The sequence below is a fragment of the Python bivittatus genome, unplaced genomic scaffold (assembly GCF_059951505.1).
Source record: "Python bivittatus isolate LINGU-HERP-01145 unplaced genomic scaffold, Pbiv_v1 ctg000590_np1212, whole genome shotgun sequence".
NCBI lineage: Eukaryota > Metazoa > Chordata > Lepidosauria > Squamata > Pythonidae > Python > Python bivittatus.
This window is the reverse complement of record NW_028277086.1, coordinates 28,765,419-28,784,645: the sequence shown is the minus strand read 5'-3', so window position 1 is coordinate 28,784,645 and position 19,227 is coordinate 28,765,419. Positions and strand designations below refer to the sequence as shown.

At 35.2% G+C, this 19,227-nt stretch overlaps 1 protein-coding gene across 1 annotated transcript in view; it reads left to right on the top strand.

Annotated features, from left to right (window-relative positions):
- ZBTB10 (zinc finger and BTB domain containing 10) overlaps positions 1-19,227 on the top strand; it is a 23,773-nt gene extending 4,546 nt beyond the window's left edge. Inside the window, exons 2-5 of the mRNA XM_088149187.1 lie at positions 7,110-8,004; positions 13,220-13,357; positions 15,078-15,250; positions 16,685-19,227. Coding sequence (XP_088005313.1) covers positions 7,110-8,004; positions 13,220-13,357; positions 15,078-15,250; positions 16,685-16,990 — 1,512 coding nt within the window. The 3' untranslated portion in view covers positions 16,991-19,227. The remainder of the gene's footprint in view (positions 1-7,109; positions 8,005-13,219; positions 13,358-15,077; positions 15,251-16,684) is intronic.

The window sequence follows — 19,227 nt, the reverse complement described above, 5'->3', positions numbered from 1 at the left end:
TTATTTAATAAATACCTTGTTTCAGTGGGAAATGTGATCTAAACCAATGACTTAAGTAACTTCTTGCTGATTTAAATTAATTCACTTGTTAGCACCACATTCTCATGATTCACTGCACTGTATATTAATGCCTCCTCGTTCCTGGTCAGAGACAGCCAACTGCAAGCACATCCCATTTTCTCCCAGACTTATTGCATCTTAGGTGCATGTTGTGGGTATTTCTGACAGGTATTGAAGTAGGATGAGATGGTAACTCTGGAGTGTCTATTTCCTTAGAAGGATGGGAAAAGAGGTGGTGAGATGTGATTTCCTTCAAGTTCAGAAGAAGGGCAAGCAAAGAAAAGATGGGATATTTTCGCTGAGTTCTGTTTTACTGTACTTCCCACATTAATTCATATAATGCCAGATGCAAAATTTGTTTGCTGTGAACAAGATTGAGGTAATCATGGATTTTTGTGGGCTTTAACAGCCAACCCAAAACTTGTAGACTTCCTGGTGAATTACAGGTTCCATTGGTTGTATCAAACTTTAACCACTATAGTGCACATATGCTATGTATTGAAAAAACATGTTTCTCACTATATTTTTTTTGTTTGTTAAAAGCCAAATTGTATGTTAGTGAGGATAATTGTTTGAAACAAGTCAGGATATTTTAGATTGCTTTCTATGTGTTGTGTATGTCCCTTAGCATGCAGTACTTCCCTGTATTTCATTAGTGACTGCATTTATATTAACTTGTCAAAGATTTTTTTTTTTAATTGCAGGATAAAATTTATTCAGTTGAGTCTTGGGCCTACTATAAGGAATATCATATTTGATAGTTGGGGAAGCTCTTCTAATTTTTATATTCATAATTGAGCCATATAGGGGATTAGTGATGGCAGCAGTAGTTTCAATTTACTTAGAAAATGTTGATAATATAAAATGATTATTCATATAATCTGCATTGTTTTATTCATTTTTGCTTTTATGTGATTTCTGTATATTTTTCTTAAGTGGCACTTCTAAGATCTTATTTAAAATTCTTACTTTTTCCATTTTCATGCATTTTCTTGTGTCCTTAAAGATTTTCTGATAAAAGAAACTGCATGGGTAACCTAAGAAATATAGTTTTCTCCAAAGATTAGATGTGTGACTGTAGGTTTTTTTTTTTTTTTTTAATTTAGGCTGTACAAAATGATTGTAAATACTTCTCTTTTGTAAAGGTTCCTTATAACATATTAATATTGTCCAGTTTCAGGAAGCTGAGTATCTGGGATATATTTTAAATAGGCACAAGGAGGTGATCTCATTCTTCAATTTAAGGCTCCTTAAAATAGATGTAGGGTGTAAGTCTTCAATCTCATAGGCTTGTATCTGAAAATCAGGTTAGGGATTAGGTTGTTAAGCTAATTAAAATCCTCCCATTTGTACCTCTTGCATTTCAGACATCTGGAAGGAACAGTTCCCTGTCTTCCCTATAAAATCAGGATGTATTTTACTGAATAGTAACAAACTTTTCTTCATATTTGTATCATATATGATTATGTAGAATTCTGGAATAGACATGGCATAGCTATTTTCTGGAAAGTAACTTCTGGATTATGACAAAGTTGTATATTGTAAAACGCCCTGGAAGCTTTCTCTAGACTGGAAGGCAAGTCAGAAATACACTTAGAACAATAAGTAGACAATTTCATTGAATACAAAAATGGGTTACTGTTTCCGGATTACACTACAAGAATTAAGTCAAACAGTTCACAATTCATTTAAAGTTAAAGATTTTAAAATTCTTCATAACTACATAGAAGATGGCAAAAATAGGTACTTGGGAAGTGTTAGTTCTTATGGAATGGATAATGCCTGATACTTCTAATGTTTTTTTACAAAAATTGTATATATCAGTTATTGGGATTGAATGAGCTTTTTTATTAATAATAATGATTGATGCTGCATTTTGAAATATAGGTTAACATGTAAAACAGTAATTTTCCAAAGCTGGTATCCTCTACACTGGCTAGAAATTATGAGTTTAGGTCCAAAACATCTTGAAGGCCCCAAACTGGAGAATGGTGAAATACGTTTTAGCCACAGATGCTGGTTTTTATTCCTCATTAGGCTATCTGGAAGTTCAAGAGGACAGCAAAAGCAAAAGTGAAACCATGATGTATAGTTGAAATACTGAGGTCATAGTAAACAATAGTAGGGAATCAATGTACAGCAGATTATTAAATATGTACTGGCAAATAAACTGTATAGCTTTATAGATTCTAAATAAAGACATAATAAAATATAAATATAGTATCAAGATTCAAAGAATGATATTAGTTAGGTGTATGCTGAACCTCACTATTTCACTTAAAATAAGCTAGCAATTCAGAATAGCTGAAATTCTTTATCACTGCTCCTTCTTAAACTCATATACCACTACCCCGATTAGTATTATCTACAGTGAAGCATTAGATCTGTAATGGTGTAATACTAAATATATTTGTATTTTAAAACAGATTGAATCCAGCTTGGGGCAGTTTTCCAAATAAAAGTTAGACATAACACCATAATTTATTTCCTTTCCAAGGTACATTTTTAGAAAACTGTTACTTTTGGAAACAGAACTCTTTATCTTAATCTCATTTGATTTAGAATACCAAAAATACCCCTTATATTATTTGCCAAGTTCTTCAAGATTTCTGAGCTGCTTGGATTCTTAAGAAATGAAATGGCATGGAAGCCGAATAATAGCTAAATGATTATCCTGGGCAGTATTTTATCAATTTGTAGGAGAAAAATTTAAAGTTCTAAAAATTATTTTTATCCTTGAATGTATACATAAGAATTATTCATCATGGTATTTATTCAGGATCATTTGTTGAAATGTAAGTGTATTCTGAAGTTATACTTGTATTAATTTGCCTTTTGTAGCATGGTTCGTGACACGTAATGACATAAGTACTCAATATAAGAAACTTCACCTGGTTTGTCATACCCTTAACATTCTATAGTTACTTGTCCTTGATTTACAGTTACTGTATTATTGGGGGACAACAATGGAGTTCAGTTTTGATGTAAACATGTTAGTGAGATCTGGGTTTGTTTTGCTGTGGGATCCTCTGAAAACCTGGCTGTTGTATTAATGCACTTGCTGAAATATTTCTAAAATATATTTAAATAATTAGACCTTTTCAGTAGGCCTAAATGTTTGGTAGTTTGTACATCTATTTATTCATATATTTTATATTGCTTCCCATATAAACATATCTTGAAGGGGTTTTAAATAAAAGTATAAAACTCCAAAAAGAAAAGCAATTAATATAAAAATTGAGCTTTGCAGGAGAGCCTTTTCTATTAGTTAAGACAGTGTTGAAAAAAAAATTGCATAGTCTGATTTTAAGCTAAATACAATCATAAATATTTAAAATCATTGTTACATTATTAAATTACAGGTTTTTTCTTTTGAACCTGTAAGAGTTGCAGGATTGCAACTCTAAAAATCTAATAAATAAAAAAAATACATTAAAATGTAAGATGAGGAAAGTTAACAAAGCAAACAGAACTATTTGTTTTGCAGAAGAAAAGACTGGAAAAGAAAAAGGTCTTCAAAAGGCATTTAAAATACATGATAGTAGGCATTTAATGAATTTCAGAGCAGAGAGCATTCCATAGTTCAGGCACTTCCAAAAGAAAGATCCATCCTTTAGTAGTTCCAAATTAATACTATCAGTCTTGTACACAGACACACAAGGTTCTTCTCATTATCTTAACAATTGACTAGGTCTGTAATGGCAAAAATGATCTATCTAGTATTCTGGTCATAAGTTATTTAGGGTCTTTTTTTTTTAGGGTACCCAAGTTGATCTTGACTTCTAGTCACTGTATTCATACAGTGTCTTTGAAAATGTTATGGAAGTGGTTTGCCATAGCTTTTTTCTGGAATGTTTTTTCAATTTTCAGTGAGCACCAATACCCCTGGAAGAAACCTTAACTTTGCTCAGTATTAATTAACCAACTGTCAGTGCAGTTACTTAAGCAAAAGTGTAACATACATCACCAGTAGGGCTATGTGTTCAGATGCATGAATGTTCACGTAGCATTGGTCAAGGACACCTTAAAGCAGCTGCAGCTTTTCCTGGGTTCATGCAACTATCCTCTGCAACTGACATACAGTCTGTAAGACATTTCTGAGAGTTGCTGCATGAGCACTGATGCACATGCTAAATTGCATTTTGCCTTTTGAATCTGGATTGATACTCAATTTTAGTGCCACATTCTGCACCACCTGTATCATCTAAACCAAGATCAGGGATGGCCTGTCATAGTGTGATTACAGTAATATAAGCATGAGATTACCAATCTATGAACAGGCTGTCACTGTTCAGAAGAAGACTTAGTTCATATAAAAGTAGTCCTCGACTTACAACCACAATTGGAACCAGAATTTCTGTCACTAAGCTATGCAGTTGTAAAGTGTGACATCATGTGACTGTATCGCTTAGCGATGGCAATCTGGGCAGTCCTGGTTGCCATTGTAACCCCAAGATGCGCAGGTCATTAAGTAAGAAGAGGCAGGAGTGCCAGGTAAGTAGCATGAAGGTGCTGTGGGGGTGGGGAATGCCTGGGAGTGCCAGGAAGCTCCTTTGTGCTGTGCAAAGCCCAGCCCCAGCAAAAAGCCCCAGAGCTGTGGCATGCCAGGAATCCCTCTATGCTGTGTAAAGCCCAGCTCCAGCCAGGCCCAGCAGTGCTGTGCAAAGAGGCTTTCTGGCTCCTGCTGCTACCCCAGGAAGCCCAAGCAGCATGGTACAAAGTCAGCAGTGCACAGCAGCCACCCCAGCCCAACCACCTTTGCTGGGCTCCACTCTGAGACACCTGCTGCCCTGCTCTCCACCACCCCAGCTGACCCTCACCATCTTCTTGCTTCTGCTGCTGACGAGGCATGCCCACCCTGGCCCTTCATGAGCCCAGCTGCCGGTCATATGAGCCCAGCTGCCCTAGGAAGCCCCAGCAGAGCGGTGCAAAGCAGCTGCCCCAGGAAGCCCCAGCAGAGCAGTGCAAAGCAGTCGCCCAGCAGCGTGGTGCAAAGCAACCACCCCAGGAAATCCCAACCCAGCCACGCTCACTGTCCTGCACTCCAAGCCCCCTGCTGCCCTGCACTCTGCCACCCCAACTGACCTTCACCATCTTCTTGCTCCCACTGCTGGTGAGGCATGCCCACCCTGGCCCTTCGTGAGGCAGCTTCTGGCCATGTGAGGCCATTTTCCCTAGGTCTCGTGGGGAAACTGTCATGTGCATCCTGGGGAAGAAAGCCTCTTGCGGCCAGCAGCTGCCTCGCGAAGGGCCAGTCTGGGTGTGCTTGGTCAGCAGCAGGAGCAAAAAGATGAAGGTCAGCTAGGGCAGCAGGAGCCGTGGGGTGCAGGAGGCCTAAAGGGTATAGGTTGGGGGGGAAATGGGTGGGGGGAATTGAAGCATCCCTGCAATTGTAAATGCAGGTAGGCTGCCAAGAGCCCGAATTTTGATCATGTGACTGTGGGGATACTGCAACAGCTGTAACTTCAGGCACCAGTCATAAGTCCCTTCGTTCAGCACCATCATAACTTTGAATGGTTGCTGAACTAATGGTCGTAAGTCGAGGACTAGCTATACCAGCTAAAGCTGGCAATAGGCACTTCTGGTCATAGAAGTCAATTTGGCTTCTAATGACAATGATTGTAAGAGTATCCTAAACTATATATCTGTTTTTTGGGCGGGGGGGGGGGATTTGAGGCCATGCAATTCTCATTTAGAATATGAATAGTTCTATGTATTTATTTATTTAATCAATTTGTATGGCCACCCAGCTCAACAAATGACTCTGGTCAGTGAACAAAATTAAAACAACATTGAAAATAATTACAACCAACAATACAAAAATTAAAATACATAGCAGCTGAGGAAGGTTCCTTCACTCCTTGAGTAGGCATTTCTGTAGGTTAGGGGACTTTCCTTAACAGTGAGCTATGGGGTAATGCACTTGGGGAAAATAAATAATAATAATAAAAAAAAACAGGTTCTCAGGGAAATACCTTCTTATGCAAAAGGAACTTTGGAGCCCAGCCAAAATAGAATTTTATTTGCGGATGTATTAGGTGTACTCCAGTTACCAAAATTCTTACATTGGTAGATAAAATTTGAGCTGCATCTCATTATCATTTGTGCCAACAGGACTCCATAGCAATTGTAGCATTGTTCAGCGTCTGGCTTTATACCTATACAGTAGTACCAAATGAGAGATACCTACCTTGATGGTAATGTGTATGAAAAGAATTTGGAATTGTAGTTCAATATGAGTTAGATCTCTAAGGTGGCTGTTGAAAAGGACATTTGAAAATTTAGGCTGCATTAGGAGTAATATTCCAACTACACGAAGTAAAAGTTCCATTTTATATAGTGTTTAGATTCCACCTCAAGAATTGTATTCAGTTCTTAGAATCAGATTTTAAAAGTGCTCAGACAAACTGAAACAATGCAAAAGACAGGATGGTTAGCAGACTGGAAACAAAGGAAATATTGAGATATTGGTTATGTTTATTTTTGAGAAAAGGCATCAGATGGGAAGGATATGACATCATCCACAAATACTTAAAGAAGTGTCACTTGGAAGGAGACAAAAACCTATTCTGTGTTACACCCAGGAGTGCAAGGCACAGACTATGGGTAGGCAGTGGCTAATATATATTTCTCTAGAGTAGTATGTCTTATTCATTGATGTGATGGGATGTTTCAGCAAGGACACAGTGATTGGCTTTTTTTATCTTGCAAATTACACAAGGGGATTTACCTAGTATTTACATGGCTGTGAAATGGCAGCTATAATCCAATTAATAGCAGAAGTTTTAATGGCACTGAGAAATTAGTGAAATGTAATTGAATGTCCTTTGTACATGTTTGGTGTATGGTAGAACTAATTTTACTGCATGCTTTTTTGAACTGGAAATAGTATGGCAGTGGGCTAAACTAAAAGTATTATAAAGAAAGCAATAAAATATTTTAGAATTGGGATGTTTAATCCTAAAAATACTAATCATTTAGAGTTTAAAACCAGTCAAGCGGCTACTCAAATATATAATCTTAATTCCTCCCTCTTCTCTTAATTACAGGAATCTGAAATAACATCAGAATTGGCTAATGAGAGAGATTGTGATTATAATATTAGGCCAAATGAGAACTCTTACTGCTATCAACTATTGCAAGAATTAAATGAGCAAAGGAAAAAGGGCATCCTCTGTGATGTCAATATTGTGGTGAGTGGAAGGGTCTTCAGAGCTCACAAAAATATTCTGGTTGCAGGCAGCCGTTTCTTCAAGACTCTGTATTGCTTTACAAACAAAGAAAATCGTAACCAAACCACTGTTACCTACTTAGATGTTGTTGCTGTTCAAGGCTTCTCTGTCATCTTGGACTTTCTGTACTCTGGTAACCTTGTGCTTACAAGCCAGAATGCAATTGAAGTTATGTCAGTGGCCAGCTACCTTCAGATGACAGAGGTTGTGCAATCCTGTCGTAATTTTATCAAAGATGCCTTAAATATAAGCATAAAATCAGAAGCCCCAGAAGCTGTAGTAGTGGATTATAATAGAAGATCGGTGAGTAGAGATGGTTTATCTTCAAGGGATCAGAAAGTTGCTAGTTTTTGGGCCACAAGAAATCTAACTAACTTGGCAAGCAACATAAAAACTGAAAATGATGGCTACTGCATTGATGAAAACCAGTCTGAAAACTACCAAATTAACGATTGGGTCCAGGACAGCTCACCTGAAATGGCCGAAAATGAATCTCAAGGTGAAGGAAAGGTCTTTGTGTGGAATGATATGAGTTCACAGGGACAATCACTTCAAGAACCTGGAAAAACAAGAAGGAAAAACCAAGGTGCAAAAAGATTTGTTTACAATATACCACCCAATAATGAAGAACCATTAGAAGACTGCTCAGCTACTCAAACATCAGTACAATATCCAGAAGAAGATCTGCAGTTTATCAAAGAAGAAGTAGCAGGTAAATGCTGGTATGATGGGTATCAAAATTTGTTATCAATTAAAGCGATACAAAGTTACTTTTTCAGATTTTCTTATCCTTTTTTATATCTCTTCTGAAATACAAAAGCATCCTTTTATCTTGTAATTTTGAAACCATGGAGCCTTTTACATGTAGATCATAGGATGTGCAGTTGCTTTAAGTTAAGATATAAAATAGAATAAATCTCAAGTGTGAAGATTGATTGTAGGCATTGTTGGTTTTATAGCAGTATTACAAAAGTTGTACTATAGAGAGAAAAGTGCAGCTAAAGTCACACATTTATAGTGAAATGGCTAAACTTGCTTTCTAAAATAGCTTATCTGTAACAATGGTTAGAACTGGAATTTTGTTTAGAAGTAAGTTTATAGAATCAGTAAATATTCTAAACCAGTTTTGAAATACTAACATATTTTACAAGTTGCAGTGTGCAGGCTTATGATTATACTGCTTCTGACAGAGTTCATGTTACTTCCAATTTGTTTTTAAAAAGTCATATTTCTTTTGAACCTCTGAATTGCTCAGATCTGATTTCTGTCTCCAGGATATAAGAGTGCTTTGTCAGGAGCATCAATAGCTAGCATATTCCAAGAAAAAAAATTCAAAACATTGAAATCTGGTTTGTTTGCCTACCACCAACAGAAGAACATGAAATTTGGGGAAACTGAAATATCCATAGCATTTTAAATCAGATCTTAACTCTAACATTTTAGAAATGTAAAATATATGGCACATAGAATTGTATTTTTGGACTGTTAATTGCTTTTAAATAAAACAAGCCCAGTATTAAGAGCATCATTGTACTAATTTCAAGGTATTTAAACATCTCAGTTTAAATTAGCTGAAAAGAACAGGAAAAAAATATAGAAATGTATTAAAAAGCTAAAAGTAGAAACCACCAAGCTGCAGGTAACCAAAAGAGCCTTGAATTCAAATAAATTCAAATGAGGCCAAGAAGGGAACTAGTATAGCCACTGCTGTACTCAGGGCCTGCCAAATGACAATGATTGGAAAATAGGGGAATAGGGAGCAACAATTTTTTCTCCCATCACTCTGATCCCCAGTAGGAAGAAATACCAGCACCAGGGGAATACTAAGGAACAATAGGCTCCTTCAGATCTATGGCCAGATACAATATTCGTTTTTCCATTGACATTGGGCATCACAACTGGAAAGTGTCAGTCAGTTTTCTGCCACTATATTGGTATTGTCTGTGTGATCCTGTGTTATCTTATGCATTTTCTTAGGGAATATAGGATTTTTCCTTCAACTTCATTAAGTTTTCTCTATGTTACCATCATTATCTTGTAACAAAAGAAATACTTCTTTTTATGTTGTTGCCTAAATATTGAGTAAACTTTAATTGAAGAATTTAACATATTAAGAGTAATTCACTTATTAAATAAGCAGTATACTTGTGCTTCATTTTTTCCTGTCTTAGAACTAAGCCAGGAAGGAAAAGACATCAGTAGACACAGCTGTACTTTAGTTCAGAACTTTTCTATACATTATAAATATTTAAGTACTCCAAACCAAAATATATGAAGTTGCTGGGGTGTGTGTGTTAAAATGAAAATAAAAATATGTTGAAATCATCAAAACAACTTTTTAATCAAACAACGTAGTGTTACTTGTTTAGGAATGCTTTCACTGCTCTTATAATAAAAACGATTAATTGTGAAATAAAAGTTCAAAGGAACCAAAATGATTTTATTGCTGCTATGTCCTTCTCTGCCCCCTTCCTTTATTTCCTAACACTGTAGCCTCTTTATACCTAGAATAATTTTCTTGCTTCTGTAGTCTAGAACCAATACATACTACATCTAGATGAATTAACCAATCCCCTTGGACTGTTCCTATTGATAGCAGCACCCAACCAACCTTCTCTGGGCTTGAAAGCTAACAGAGCCGGACTTGGTTATTACTTGAATGGGAGATCTGTAGAGAATATAGTGATATACTGTACTTTAGACTAGATAGTAAAAAAAAAAATCTCAGAAAGCAGTAATGACAAATCACTTATATATTGTCGCCGCAAAACGATACATTGACATGAAATCACTTGTTCCAACTTGAAAGAGACTTTATATTTCTATTAAAGGAAGAAGAGGTATGGCTGTAATGACTGTTGGGAGAGAAAAGTTCTAACCAAACCATTCTTCATGGCTGTGCTGATGGAAATGAAGCCAATGCTTTTTCCTTTTCTTTGTCCTTTTTATTACTGAAGTGAGATACTTAGAATATAAGGTAGCTATAGAAAATAAGAGGAAGATTAATATTCATTCTTCCCTTACTCATAACTGACTCCACTAATTCATTAGTTGAAGATTGTGACAGTGGGTTTCCAGTGTCATTCCTGCGACCTGCTCTGAGTACAACAGTGCCAAGAATAACTGAAAGAATGTTGGAAATAGATTGCAACTTGTCTCTTTGACAAATGGGTCATATAACACATTTGTCCAGATAAGCAGTCCTGACTCTTTCTGGGCAGGCATTTGAGTTAGATGATCACTTGTTAACTTCAGCCATGATTGCCAAGTTAATTTTAATTAATTCCTATTAATATGTAATAATTGGAGTCATGTTAATTGTATAAACTAGCCCTTGATATTTAGGCTGTAGTCTATTTATGTTAAATTCAGTGGGAGTTAGTGTACTGTGAAAATGTGTTTGCCTGTTTTTGTTTTTTCTGAATTTTTGCGTATCTTTACCACTTGAATGTTATCCGAGCTTCATATGGGTCCTACTTAAATATATAGGAATTTTGAGTGAATGAGTAACCCCGAAGTGTTTGCTTATTTCATTTTTTCATACACAAAGTTATCCAATATGAGAAAAGTAATTCCTCTATTTCAGTCAGTTCAGTTAAGTGATAACTAGGGCCAGCTGTATGAGTCATTCATTATAAAGGCTGATTTGGGCCTGCCTTGCTCTATAGAAATCTCACAAACCTGGACTTATAACAACACTGGTTAGAGGCACATTGTGCCTGATTCAGAAGAAATTTCTGAAGACCTCTATTAAAAAAGTCATTGATACTTGGTCTACAAGGAGTTACAAGCCCTTTTCTAAAGCTCAAGACTATATGTTCTTGATCCAATCTGTACTGTTTAAGTTTTGCTGGGTCTGTTTCAGTAAAATCTGGTGGCTAGGAAGAGAGAGTTGCAGAAACAATGCTTTGTTTAACTTAAAAGGTGCCTGAGATCTAAGCTGTGATTATATAGCACTTCCCTTTGAAAATGCATTGATCCAGAAACCTTATGGGGAAATTTCATTTAAATTGTTGATAGCTTGGACTATCTGGGACAGTGAAATACGTTAATGGAATGGCACTCAGATGCCTTATCTCACAGTTGCAGTTACAGATAGCCTACTGGTTACAAACTTTGATAATCATGTGTGATTACTACAATTCAAGTATAAAATGCTTTAAATCTGGTCAAATATTTGAAGGCCAGTTAGAAATCATATAACTGGTGACAAAGACAGTAGAGGGACTCTTCTACTCAGAAAACTGTTACATCTGTCTTGGATAGGGTAGAACTCTTGACCTTCTCCTTGTATATAATCTAGGACTGTGGTGTTTTTAATAATTTAAATTAATCTTTTAAAAAACGTTAATTACAGAGATGCCCCTGATCAAGTAGTAGATAACTTTAAAAACATATTTCATACAAGTAGTTATAAAACCATCTCAAATTGTTATTCCTTCCTTTGAGTCAACGTATTTATGACATTGTGTGCAAATGCTTATGTTATATGATTAGGACGTTAAAATAATAGGTTTTAAATATCAGGCTTGCTGGAAATAGTGGACTTAATTCCAGTGAGAACTGTCTTCCTTCTCCTTAGATTAGAAAGGAAACCAATGCAGGTCGCAGTAAGAGAAAATTAAATCCTCCCATTTTAATTTCCTATAGTCTGCTCAAGCATTGTTACAATTGCCATTTATATTTAAAAATGTTGTTAGTTTACATGTGCATTATCTAAAAACAGGATAACATTTCTGCTTTGGAACTATTGCTTAGCCATTTTCAAATTTTACTTATTGCAACATGCTAAGCTCTCTAATAGCCCAATAGTCTATATTGGACTTTGTATTTGAAGCAGTCTCAAAGGAATGTCGGAGGCAATTGTTTACTACAATAATTTATTTTGGTGTACATTTTGACGCTTAAATGTTGTCATGAGAGTTAGGGGAAATTTTATGGGGAACATTTCTCCTCTATTTTAAAAGAGATAATGTTGATTTTAGAATACTAAGCAGCAGTGGTGGATTTGAATGATTTTGAAATGTAACTTTTGGACACAATGATTGCTAGTAATAGCTATCCCAAGACATCCCTAGAAGGCACTTATTTTTCCATATCTATCTAGTTTTGATTTCAGCCTACTATCTAGATTTGTAAATAACATGGGGTTTGCTCTTTTAACTCTAAGCTTTCATTTTATTGGTTAAGTTTTTCTTAAGCCATGGTAACAGGTCCATTTTGGAGAGCTGGTTATAGCTGAACTTTTCTTAATAAATAAGATTCATAATCAGTCCTGGTTCTGTAAATTTCCCCTATTCCTCCATCATTTTAAGCCACTCCTATTGTAGCTTTCTTAGGTTCTGCCAGTCAAAAGATGCTTCTACTTGCTTTGTCCCTGGAAGTTCTGATCAGTCATGATAGCCAAATGGAAGGTTCAGAGAAACTGGAAGTTAAAACTTAGGTGACCTGTTTTACTTTCCTGTATGAAGTAGCAATGGTGAATTGCAGATTAGACTGGGCATTGAATGTAGAACTGCATGCAGAGCTTTCCAGTTTCATTTTTGTAGCATATAGAGCACTTGTAGATAACATTCAAATCAGCTACATTGCCAGTATTTGTTGGCCTGAGTTTTTGTTGAATGTTTTGCATCAAAAAGGTGTAAAGTTAATGTATTAAGCACATGCAAGGTTTAATGTTCCAGTTTTGCACCTTAAACTTAAATATGCCCATGTAAAATCCATGTTTTGTGAGCTCACTGGCTCCCCAGGGGCTTCTGAGTGCAATTCTATTTGCTGAAAAGCCCTTCATGGCACAGGACCAGGTTATTTGTGGGACTGCCTGTCTCTGTTTTATATTTGCAGTATGGATATTTGTACTAATATTGTGTCTTTAGTATAGATCTAGTAATATATGTATAATTTTTTTTAAAAATCTCTCATAACAGGTACCTCAAATGATTTCAAGTTTGGAATATTTCCTAGTATCTCCAATGATTTCAAGTTTGGGTTACTGCCAGGAACTTCAAATGATTTCAAGTATGGATTGCTACCTGAATCCTGGCCAAAAGAAAATTGGGAAAATGGTGAGTCTATTACTTCTGTTCAAACTTTACATTTTATGATTATGCAAGAATAATAAAATTGTATTAACATTAATTGCTTATCAATGAACACAGTTCCCTGAAAAATTCAAAATGCATAGAAAGAATCTGCAATGATTGCTATTAATAAGTAAGTTGAAGGTATCTGTTGTTGAATGATAACTTGCAGATCTGCAGACTATAAGAATTTGGAAGTTTCTGGCATGTGTTTCCCTTCTAAAGGTTTCTTATGAGGGAATGCTGCACTCAAACTTGAAAAAAGGTTTCCTAGTCTGTTGTTATGGTTTTCCCAGAATTTTGGAGATCTAATCATGTAGACCTACTTTTGGTCATAAATCTATTTCATAGTGCTACTTTATGAACTTTGCTTGTTTACTTTGCTGAATGTGGTCTTCATTCATGTGTCTTGGCTTTTAAAAATGTATTTTCTGAAACTCTGGTACAATTAGAAAATGTGCTTTTTGAAATTCTGGTACAATTAGAAAATGTGCTTTTTGAAATTCTGGTACTATTAAAAAATGTTTTGAAACTGGTATCATTCATCTGTGCTGTATACAAATGGTGAGCATACTTCTTGATGCATCTACAGTAGAGTCTCGTTTAATTGACCTTCGCTTATCCAACATTCCATCTTATCCGACGCCCCTAAAAAAAACACAACATGCATAAATCGGCGACGAGAAAAGTGTGCTGCTTGTTTGTGAGCGTGAGTGTACTCTTTCTTGTTGCTCCTGACAGTGCAGTGCCGCAACGCAAAAATCGATTGCAACAGGCGCAGCGGATCGTTTTTTTTTTTTTTTACCGCACTCAATCGTTACTGTGTGTTATCTGACATTTTCGCTTATCCAACATTCTGCCAGCCCATTTATGTCAGATAAGCGAGACTCTACTGTATTTTGTTTTTAATTAGAACTCTGAATTCCAGGATCCACAATTTTAATTTAAAATGGTGGATCAAAGAGGCAGGGCAGAGGTTCTGAGCATTTTAGATTGAGAACAGTACCTGTAAGGATTTGCTTTGCCTAAAATCTTGGTTGAGCTTACACATAAAAATATATTAGTGTGTTTCTTCTAGTTAGAGGGCCTTTTATTTGCCAGTGCTAGTATTATTAGCATTCTGGCAAACTTTGAACAGAAACATTTCTGGAAAATCTTTCTCTACAAATTAGGAGAAGTTGCATAAGACAGTCTGTCTAGGACATTTTTCTGTTTGCATCAGAAAATTTCCAGTTTGTATACTTTCTGTTGCTTACTTGATAAGGATAATCACCTAAACACAGTTAATCCAAATTTGAAACCACTATACTTTATTTGCAATTGTCATCAACGTACTGCTGATGACCTTAAAAAAATGGATAAATTAGACATTGGAAAATTTTCCAGAAAGTACTTTACCATGTACCACTGTCTGTTTCTAAACAGTTGGAAATTATACTTTTGCTGACCTATTTCAATCATGTGGTAAACTGCTGTTATGTACTGCTTAAGCTTAGTCTTACAGAACTCAAGTAGTTCTAACTCCTTAAAAATGAAAGTGAATGAACTAGATGTAAGTAAACATACTCAATGTATGTTGGTGAAGTAAATCTGGGTGTTATGGCTATGCAGAGATTAATTTTGTACTGGGAAGTAAGCGCAGTATATATATGATTTCAAAAATATATCTGACAACTTATTAAATTGCTTCTGTTTTGATCTTTAGGTGATTCTTCTTTAATCATGAACAAATTGAAGTGTCCACACTGTAACTATGTAGCCAAATATAGAAGAACACTAAAGAGACATTTGCTCATTCATACAGGAGTGAGATCTTTCAGCTGTGATATTTGTGGAAAACTGTTTACTCGTAGAGAACATGTAAAAAGACATTCCTTGGTATGTAACATCTTCAGTTTGCTACAGTAAAGCTTAATAATATTTGTTGGGTATTAAATTACCCTGGTATGTCATCTTTCATAAAGAATTAATATGCTAATTGATGTCAGATTTGTGCAGTTTCACCTTCTAAAGTGCTTAAATAAGTAGCCTCCTCAAACTACAGCATTCTCTATGACAATATTTGGGATTATATTGTCTTACTGGAGAATCAAATTAACATCTATATTTACTGTACAGTTGCTTACCAGATAAATCCATTTGGAAGTAAGTCTCACTAATTTCAGGGATACTTACTTCTAGACAAATGTGTAGGATTGCAGCTTCAGTTAGCTGTAATGTGTCTGTGAATAAATGTTTCTGTCATCTTAATAATACCATACTGAATTAATTATATATGTTTTATTTCCTTGAAGGAAAATGTTTTCTTTGGAAGCCACTCTAGGTGGCTTAAAACATTTAAAACAAAATATGTTTAAACATTCAAATTAATACATCGTAAATTATATAACAATTAAAAGCTTAATGAAAAAAATCTGTCCCAACTTTTTTCTAAATACTAATAGACATGGTATTCTGTTGCATTATAATGTTACAGTATTCATATAAAATAGTTAAGGTAATATTAATAGTCAGGACTTAGCAAATATTAGATGAATTTAATAACTAATCAAAACATTGTGGTCTCCTTGGTTTTATGTTGCATTTCAGAAATATAGTGCAAAAATAAAATCATTTCCTGGTTCACTATTCAGAAAGACTATTATTGCAGATAGTCTAAATGTGTGAATAGAGGTCTGACTTTGCTCTGGTTGAACCAGTAATCAGATTTAGATGAATATGTGTTGTCTTGCTCTGGTTTTGTTTCAGTAGGCATAAATACAAACCTGTACCCCACCTGTTCCCCCAAGCTCAGATTCAGCAAGGAGAAATACAGGGTGGGGTTTTTTTTTTTAACCTCAGAATGAGTACCTGGTAATTAAAAAGCCAAGAAAGTTGGTGTCAGAGTTCATTTCCTTTTAACTCCAAGAGCTGAAGAAAACTTGAGATTCGTGTTGCTTGTTAAAGGCTGGCTGAGCATTTGCTTTAGGAAATACTATTGTTGAGACGTATCAGTAATATTTAATTTTGCTATTAGGTTTTAAATTGCACCCTACAATAAATTTTAATTCAACTTATTAAGGAACTGAGGTAGAAATAGGAGCTGAAAAATCTAGTATAATGAGGACAAAGTAACATTCTTGTGCTTTTCAGTGCTTATGAAGTGCAAAATTCAGAAATGGATGCAGGAGTTTCAGTTTGTGGCTTTCAACTATTTAATTCAAAATCTTAGCTTTGTGTATAACTATATTTGGATTAATTACAATACCTAATCAATGTTAATGAATCTATATTAAACCTGTTGATGTAATGATTCTATCTTCTTTTATGCAGGTTCACAAAAAGGATAAGAAGTACAAATGTATGGTGTGTAAGAAAATTTTCATGCTAGCAGCCAGTGTTGGAATAAGACATGGATCTCGGCGTTATGGTGTTTGTGTTGACTGTGCAGATAAATCTCAGCCAGGAGCACAAGAGGGGGTAGACCAGGTACAGGACACCGATTTTCCTAGAGATGAAGAGTTTGAAGAAAATGAAGTAGGGGAAGCTGATGAAGAGCTGCCTGATGATATAGAAGAACAGAATGACCAGACTCGGTGGGATGAATCTGGGGAAGTCTGTGTGCCTTTAGAAGACTGAGGGGATTTGATCTTATAGATGCTTTATTTTGACGTCATACAGACTGACCATGTTGAATTTTTGGACTGAAGGCTTGGAAAAAATATGGTACAGGCTGGATGAAAGTTATGTTGCTGTGAAAATTATAGGGTCAAAGCCTTATAGCAAAAAAGGATTATTAATTTTTTTAAAGATATTTGCACAGGACTGTACAGCATACAGCCATTTGGTTGAATTATATAGAGTCCTCACATCTACAGTCAATTATCAAAGTAAAATGTATTTTTATTATTTATAGGATATTGCCGTTTGGGTCCTAAACAGGCATAGTACTAACTATGCCTGTATTAATCATTCATGTGTCCCTTAACATGAATGAAATAAATTGCAATTTTTGGAGATGGCTCCCTTGATTCCAATCATAGTTTGTGAACAAACGTGGCTAGTCTGGGATAGTGGCTCGTGTTTCCTAAAAGGAGGCTTTACCTCACCTCTCTTGCCGTTGCCCTTCCCCTTAATAGTTTAAACATCAGCTTCTTGATGACATGAATCTATGTCACTTAATTTTGTCAGGATATGATAGCTGACAAATCCTGGAAACTTAATCACTGATATTTAATTTCCTGACTCACTAGGTTTCAGTACTTTGAGTTTGCAAAATGCTACAGCTCTCACCAAATGTTAATAATGACTGAAAACTGCAAGGAAGATTGTGATTGGAATGAAAGAAATGTTCTCCTTGTCACTTAAAGAACTTTATGTTAGACACTTTTTGGCATGGCTGCCCATATTTTAATTTATGTTTTGTTAGCACTATTCTATTGGCTATCATTTTTATTCACTACTGTATACCTCAATCCATCACAAAGCTTAGAGTCCTAGAATCTGAAAAGGAGTGTAATTGATATTTTTGATTTTAATAGTCCAGCCCAATATGTCTGCTTTTGTCTAGTTTTTGTTATGTGGAAAATTAGACATAAGGCTGTCTCTTTTTTGTGCCCCATTGCTCTTCATTAAAGTAAACACAAAATGAATCTTTGCTTCTCTCCTATTTTGGGGGTTCTTTTATATACCAAACAAACTACGTTTAACTTGGCAGCTTAATTTGCTGGAACTTCTTTTTTTAAAAATATTTGTTAGTATAATTGCTGGAGCTATTTATCCCCAATGCTCTTTGCTTCTGTTTTTGGATGAGATGTTGAAACTTGAATTTTTGTAGCCATAAATCTTTTCTAAACTTGTTATATTGTACCAATGATTTCAGGCCTTTTTTTCTGAGGGAAGGGAGGGTATTGCACCTTTTTTATGCTTAGAATTCTCAGCTTCATCTAGCCTGAATGCAAGTGAGCTATGTGAAGTTTAGACACTGCATTCAATATATTACTATGTCACAATGAATAAATATGCACAGCATTTATCATAATACATAGCTAGGCCAGTGTGATAGTACTGTATTATAAGTTGAGGGGTCACCATATTTGAGTTTATTAACTTTAAAATGAGTATATTTTCCTATTTTATATCTGAGAACTAAATTATGGTAGTTGTGTGGTAAACTTAATTGCTTTGACAGATAGAATCTTAATGGTGCTCCATCTGTTCAAAGTTTATATATATATATATAAAATATATATAAAATATATTTAAAGAGACAGCTTTATTATCCCTTATTTCAATACAACAATGGATTAATGTTAGACACTGTTTCTGCAGGATGAAACAGAGATTGAATCATATGGGTATTGAATTGTATAATCTTTTCTATCCAAATACATCATTGGTAGATTCCACATCACTGTAAACCTGACAGATGAGTAGTTCTTGGGTTTGTTTTTAAGAACTGAATACATCTTATTCTCTTCTAGACTGAAATGAGTAATGTGTAATTCTGTTGGGGTCCAAAGTAGAAAATAGTGGGGAAACATAATATGAATGGGAAGTATTTTAAACGTTAAGTAAATGTTCTGCTCTGTGAATATGTAAGTTATAGTATAAAGATTCTTCCATCCCATTTATTCCCCATAAAATAGTTTACAATTGATCTACCTATCTTGCCGAAATCACCTAAATCTGCTTTATTATAGCATACTACTCACTTAATGCTTAAACTGGACCTGGCTTTACATTCTTAATGTATTTTACTTACTCTCTTGAAACTGAATCTCCTTTTGCTACTTAAATCATTTGTGTATATCTGGTAAATTATGACCAAATCTGTTGTTAGATTAAATACAGTAAATTGAAATATACACTTGGTA